Here is a 7,514-nt window from a genome sequence, read left to right on the forward strand (position 1 = left end):
CCTCACTAGAACCGCCTGTTTAAAAGACAAGAAGATACTCGTAAGCACACACAATTGTAAAGACAAAGTCAAAGATCAAATAGAACATCTTTACAAAATGTCAAACAGACAACAAGCCATCCCTTTGGCTAAAGTAATACCAACACTTACCCATTGCAGCCTGGAAAACCACACACAAATAATTAAAACTTTCGCAGAGCTATCCCAGCATTCTGTCTTTCTCCCCCATAGCTGTCTCCCTAGTTTCTCGCCTAACATGCCATTATCAATAGACATAGTTCGTACACGATCACACGAACTCACATAAAACTGGTCACAACCAGTTTTCAAAGGCACTTGAACAAGACCTCGTGAACTCACGAACATTGACCTGCTTAAACAAACATCTTCGTATCACACCATCCCAGAAATGATTTATCAGCTTTCTCAGGTCGACGCTTCGGATCTGTCTCTATGTGCGCATTCTAAAAAAAGTCACAGCACATCACATCACAGTGGTATATTAAATTTATTATTAATTATAGCCCTCTTTCATCTGACATATAATTTGTAGTGGTTACACCACAACTCTCCCAAAAATGCCTGAGCTCCCTCTACCTCTTCCCCTTCATAAGTGAAATCTAATTGGTTAACCTCACCAACTGCATCAACCTTGCCATCACTCATTTACACATTACTACAAAATTATTCCGCCTATGGCACTTATTACACGTCTTCCCATACTCCGGGCATTCTAACTCCTTCATTCTTACGTCTTGAGAATTTTACCTCATCAACGCTCTTACTTTGCTCTTTCTCTTCCTTCCTGACCTCATGGACATATGTTCTAGCATACTAACATCATTATCTGAAGTCAAGACCCATTCTTTTGAATAAGAGTATTGATGGATTATCACAATTATTTACTTATATGTATGATTATTATTATTATTAATATGTACCTGTATTTCTAATGCACATTTAGCATACATGTTGTGTTAGGAATACGTAAATGCAATTATTCATGTTTATCGGAGCATAGGGAATATTATGTAGCATTTATATCATTTTGTGGTGCGCTATTCATTTGTCTGTATCTGGTATCACTGCAATTAGTCTACGCCATAGCCCGCCACTGTTCAAAGCTCCTCCAGTGTATAACTTTTATAATTATCATTTTCACGTATTATATGGCTTAAGGATTTACGCAAGTGTTTCAGTGAAGCCCTATATTAACTATCTATTGAAAGATAACAAAGATGGCGCAGTGAGTGACTTGCCATAAGTGAATTTCGATCAGTTATTAACTTCTCCAACCAACTTGGTCAAAGCAAGAACCAAGTGTTCGTGTTCATCGTAACCAAGCAGCAGTGAACTCGAGCTTCGTTTGGATGTACGTACATATTGGCAGTGAGCTTGTGTGGTTTACAGTGACTCAATATATTGTTGGGGCTTTTTAACAGTGAATCAATATATTGCTGGGGCTTTATTACAGTGACTCAATATATCGTGATGGCTACCTAAATTAGGACTAGTGTGCGTTGGCCGTCTGCAGAGGCCGGAACAGAGCGTCACACCCATACTCGCCAGCGTTTGAGGGGCGACTACTTGCGTTCACCGTGTGCAACGGCGCAAGAGACCACAGCCCAGTTTGACAGTGTTGCCAGCTCCGATTCTTGCTCGTTACCTAGAGCTATTGTAGTCGGTGATTGGCTATGGTTTGTGACGTCATTGTGACGTTACTACTGAGGGCGCTGAGCGATATTCTATCTTTTTTCGATTGAATTTTCTATTTATGCCGCCAATACACTGAAGGCGCTGAGCGATATTTTCTCTTATTTCGTTTGAATTGTCTATTTATGCCGCCAAAACACGATAAAGGGAAGAGACCGAAGACTTTGGAGGTTTCTTCCCCATCTTCCTCAACCACCGCCGACATGACGTCATCTCCAACACATTCAAGATCTACGTCTCCCTCATCAACCCCTTCGGCCATGGATTTTATCAGCAAGATGTTTGAATACATGGATAGAAAAGATGAAGAAAGAAGAAAACAAGATGAAGAAAGAAGAAAAGAAGACAATGTCAGGCATCAGGAAGAATTTAAAGCATTAATTGAAGCTATGACTGGCCCCAGGCACCCCGTACCTCAAGCAACTGATGGCATAGGGCCCCCTACCCCAGTACCTACATCGCAAGCGTCTCCAAGGGCCTAATTTAGCTGTGCAAGCACCTAAGGTTACAGTAAATTTGCCTCCACCATTAACTCACGATGTCACCTATAGACAATACACAGAATGGAAGCAGAGATGGAATGATTATGCTGTTATGGTAGATTTGGATATTTACCACAACCTAAGCAATTAATACAGCTAAGGGCATGCCTAAGTGTTGAGATGAGACGCTTGTTAGAGCACAATTTGGGTATTCCGCCAGACTCACCTATGCTTTTAGATGGTGTTTTAACTCAAATTGAAACTTATATAAAGGGTCAGCAGAATGAGGCACTTCGCCGTTTAGCTTTTACGCAATGTAAGCAAGCAGAAGGCGAGTCATTAACGGATTTTTTCGTTCGTTTACAACAGCTCTCAGAGGAGGTTGATTTGTGTAAAGGCGTTAACTGCGTGGAGTCGCAAATGAAACACGCCATTTTGGTTGGCATAAGGAATGAAGAACTCACCAAGAGCTCATCAGCATGCCAACTACAGCAACACTTGAGGAAGTAAAGCTAACTTGCAGGGCTTTTGAAGCTGCAAAGAAGACAACGACTGAGCTAAAGGCTCCACAGACTTCAGTACGTGCTGTGTCAAACTACAAGAAGCAAAAGAAGGTTGCTGCTAAGCAGCCGCAACCTAAGAAAAGTTACTCGCAGGAGAAAACCCTTCTTTCAGTAGCAGATGCAAGAATTGTGGTCAACAGCATCATAGCGACACATGTAAGGCAGCATCTCACAAATGCAGGAACTGTGCTAAAACTGGCCATTTCCCATACACTGCTGCATGTCCCGCATTGGCTAAGGAGTGCCGAGTTTGCTATAAATTTGGCCACTATGATGTTTGCTGTGCACAGAAAAAGTCAAAGGGAACTAGGGAGTCGAAGGATTTAAAGAAACTAAATTGGAACACCGTCAAGACATCTTCTCCAGCTATACGTTCAGTCGCTTTACGCCCTCAAGGTTGCCCCTCACCGCCTATCAATTTACATGTTGCATATGGCGGTAAATCAGGAAGATCAACGTTATCCCTGATACCGGTGCAGATACCACTGTGTTTGGAGTGCAGCATCTACAAGCACTGGGCATCGGTATCGAGGAATTGCGGCCTCCCCCTGAATTGCAGTTCTCCAACGCTGATGGATCACCCATGGAAGGTAAAGTATTGGGATCAATGGAGGCCATGATGACATATGGTAATATATCATACAAGGGGTATATTGACGTCCTTAGTTTTCTCCCAACACCTTACTGTGTTATGATGCCCTCCGACACCTAAGGATCATTCCCTGGGACTTCCCGCGTCAAATGCAAGCAGAGGAAACTGAGCAGGGACTTCAGTAGGAACCAGTCAGGTGACAGCCAGCCAAGTTATAGCATCTGAAACTACATCTGTTTCTCCACCCCCTGCTACAATGTCACCGGAAGAAGCCAGGCAATACTTTCTTAAGGGGAATATAGCGATGTGCTAATGACAAAGGAGCAGTTTCATCAAGGAGCACAACTTAAGCCAATGACTGGGCCGCCCATGCGTATTCACCTTAAAGAGGATGCCAAGCCCTTTGCAATCTACACTCCACGGACAATACCACTAGCCTTTCAAGAGGACGTCAAGACTGAGTTAGAGGCAATGGTAGCACAAGGTATCATTGAACCTGTTGGGGATCAGCCGTCCCCATGGTGTCACCCCTTAGTGGTTGTGCCAAACCTACAGGTGGTGTTCGTGTCACCACAGAAAATTTTAAGTAAGTTAAATTCACAGGTGCAAAGGCCAGACCATCCTTTCACATCACCGTTTAGTGCAATTAGGAGCCTCAATCCTACTTCCAGGTATTTCTCCACTATGGATGCATTGTGTGGGTATTGGCAGATCCCACTAGCAGAGGAAGACCAAGCCCTTACAACATTCATCAGCCCTATGGTCGGTATCGCTATCGTCGTTCTCCTATGGGATTCAGCGCCTCAGGAGATGCCTACTGCAGGAGAGGTGATGTTTGCCCTTCAAGGCATCCAAAATTGTGTTAAGGTGGTGGATGACATTCTTGTATATGATAGGGATTATTATTCTCACTTATGCAGAGTTAACAAAGTTTGTCACGTTGTAGGACTCATGGTATTACTTTAAAATGCAGAAAAGTTTATCATTGCTAGCCCTGCTGTATCATTTTGTGGATACACATTATCTGAAGATGGAATTGCAGCTGATAAGGAGAAGGGTTTCGAGCTATATCAGAGTTCCCGAGCCAGCAAATCTGACAGATTTAAGGTCATTCATTGGCCTTACTAACCAGTTGACAGATTTTTCACCCAATCTTGCAGCTGCAGCAGATCCACTTCGACCACTAATGAGCCCCAAGAGATCCTTTACGTGGACGGCAGATCACGATGCTCGCCTTTGCCAGTGTTAAAAGGCTCTCTCTCAGCCACCTGTGCTAGCTCATTTTGACCCGGCGTGCCCCACTATACTGCAAACGGATGCTTCTCGTTTTATATGGTTTAGGATATGCCCTTCTGCAAGACCATGGGGAAGGCCATTTTCGCTTGGTCCAGTGTGGTTCACGATTTTTGGCTGATGCAGAACTAGATGGGCCACCATTGAGTTGGAATGTTTAGCTTCAGTTTGGGCTATGACTAAATGTCGTCATTTCTTACTTGGATTACCCCATTTCACATTGGTGACTGACCATAGACCCCTGGTACCCATCTTGAATACATATACTTTGGATGCAGTGGAAAACACACGTCTACAACGTCTAAAAGAGAAAGTTTCACCATATATCTTCACTGCAGTGTGGCGTAAGGGCAAGGAACATTGCATCCCTGATGCCCTCTCACGTTCCCCTGTGAGCCTCCCAACGTCTGAGGGATGATATGCTAAATAGTGAAACCCATCTTTCCCTAAGGAGTGTAATAGCCAAGACCGTCAACGCAATTTCAGAGGTGAAGACATCAACTACACAAGATCTTACCTTGGAAGAAATTCGCACCGCAGCACGTGAGGACCCCTCATACACAAGACTCCTCCAGAACGTTGCCAATGGATTCCCCAGTCATCGCTACGACCTCCACAATGAATACTACTACCCTATTGGAAAATAAGGGAGGAATTATCCACCGATGATGACCTTGTATTGTACGGAGCCCGAATAGTGGTTCCCTCAGCTATGCGACGCAATATTTTAACACGCCTTCATGACAGCCATCGTGGTGTGGAGGCAACTAAGCGTCGGGCTAAACAGACTGTATATTGGCCAGGAGGTTTAATTCAGATATAGCAAATACGGTCCACGCCTGTGAGCCATGTCAGATAATGCAGCCAAGTCAACAGCAGGAGCCGTGGTTATGCAACGAGAACCCCTCTCGTCCTTTCGAATCTGTATCGGCTGATTTCTTCAGTGTTGCTGGGAAATCTTTCCTCGTGTATGTAGACAGGCTATCTGGATGGCCAGTAGTGGTAAAATTTGGTACTAATACTACAGCAGAAGCAACGACACGACACTTCAGCCACATCTTCCGAGACTTAGGTGTTCCTGTAAGGCTGATGACAGATGGTGGACCTCAGTTCACCAGCTCTGAATTCAAAAATTTTTTGGGCAGATGGGGTGTTCAACATGTGATGTCCACACCCCACTATCCCCAAAGCAATGGCCATGCTGAAGCCAGCTGTAAAGAAGGTCAAAACAATTTTATCCTAAAGGTAGCACCTTCCGGGAATATCGACACCGAAGACTTTGACAGAGGATTGTTGGAGATACGGAATACTCCTAACTATGCTGGCCGTTCTCCAGCACAGATATTATATGGCCAAGCCCTCCGATCATGTGTCCCAGCCCATGCATCATCATTCAAGCAGGAATGGCAAGCGAAAGCAGAAGAATACGACCGTCGTGTAGCATCATGTTCTCAAGCAGCTAAAATACGGTATGACAGCCATGCACCCCCCCCACCCTTTTGGCACCACTTAAAGCTTGATGATAATGTCCGGATTCAAGACTCTATCTCTAAGCGATGGGATAAGACAGGCGTTATAATGGGCATCGGCAAGTCGCGAGACTACTATGTGAAGTTACCCTCAGGAAGAATATTATGGCGTAACCGCCGTTTCTTACGCCCTGTACATCTCCCTAATTCACAATTGCGGGATGAGATGCAACAGTATCCAAAGAAGAAGGATGTAGCCCCTGCTACAAGTCAACAACCGCAAAGTGACACTCACCTAGAGTATCGACGTTCACCTAGACTCCATACCCGTTCATAAAGCTCTTTGAACGCAAAGGGGAGGGGGAGGTGATGGATTATCACAATTATTTACTTATATGTATGATTATTATTATTATTAATATGTACCTGTATTTCTAATGCACATTTAGCATACATGTTGTGTTAGGAATACGTAAATGCAATTATTCATGTTTATCGGAGCATAGGGAATATTATGTAGCATTTATATCATTTTGTGGTGCGCTATTCATTTGTCTGTATCTGGTATCACTGCAATTAGTCTACGCCATAGCCCGCCACTGTTCAAAGCTCCTCCAGTGTATAACTTTTATAATTATCATTTTCACGTATTATATGGCTTAAGGATTTACGCAAGTGTTTCAGTGAAGCCCTATATTAACTATCTATTGAAAGATAACAAAGAAGTATAATAGCTATCTTCACAACAATGAACTGTTCACGAATGCTTTCCTTTCTATCAGCAAAATCACAGTACTCGGACGCTTAATATAAAGCACAACGGTAGAAACTTTAGTCTTTTTTATGGGCTGCTCAGTGAGCAAGAGCCAGTGTTGACACAAGGTCAGCTTAATAAAAAACAACGACTTCACTATCCCCGTGTGGTTGCTGTGTGCAATACCAAAACACTCTATGGAACCTTAACACATTCTTTCATGACGAAAAATAATTCCTAAATTTTTCAACTACCTTTTTGTAGTCCTTGGCATCCTCAGTCGACAAATTAAATGTTTTCATAAACTCATCCGACTCTAGACCCATACAGTATTTAAGGCTAGCTACCTGAAATTCTCTGTTTATTTTCTAATTCCGTCAACAACCAGGTTTCATACTGGGTAATAATATATCCCCATTTGGGTCAACAAGATTCAAATGACTATGGAGGCTTGTACTCTGCCATAATGACACAAGATAACACTTAGTCTAGCTTAATGCCATACAGGTCTACCTCACTAGCCAAGAACAACTCACAACCTAAAGTGGTCCAACCACTAACCCTAAACTATCCTAGCTGCCTTACCCCATGGAGCCAACAACAGAAAATTCTTACCCTGCCGCCTACCTAATACAAAACACACAGTAG

At 43.3% G+C, this 7,514-nt stretch overlaps 1 protein-coding gene and 1 pseudogene across 1 annotated transcript; both read left to right on the forward strand.

The window, feature by feature from the left end:
- Positions 1–2,291: 2,291 nt before the first annotated feature.
- Positions 2,292–3,470, forward strand: LOC135197507 (uncharacterized; annotated as a pseudogene).
- Positions 3,471–5,501: 2,031 nt separating this feature from the next.
- Positions 5,502–6,449, forward strand: LOC135197509 (uncharacterized). Its single transcript, XM_064224571.1, has one exon. The coding sequence runs from the start codon at positions 5,502–5,504 to the stop codon at positions 6,447–6,449; it is 948 nt and encodes a 315-aa protein (XP_064080641.1).
- The last annotated feature ends 1,065 nt before the right edge of the window (positions 6,450–7,514 follow it).

This window comes from Macrobrachium nipponense, chromosome 21, assembly GCF_015104395.2.
Source record: "Macrobrachium nipponense isolate FS-2020 chromosome 21, ASM1510439v2, whole genome shotgun sequence".
Classification (NCBI taxonomy): Eukaryota; Metazoa; Arthropoda; class Malacostraca; order Decapoda; family Palaemonidae; genus Macrobrachium; species Macrobrachium nipponense.

Bases quoted from the DNA above. Each gene is read 5' to 3' on its own strand.
- LOC135197509 (XM_064224571.1), top strand. From the start codon at position 5,502: ATGCAGCCAAGTCAACAGCAGGAGCCGTGGTTATGCAACGAGAACCCC.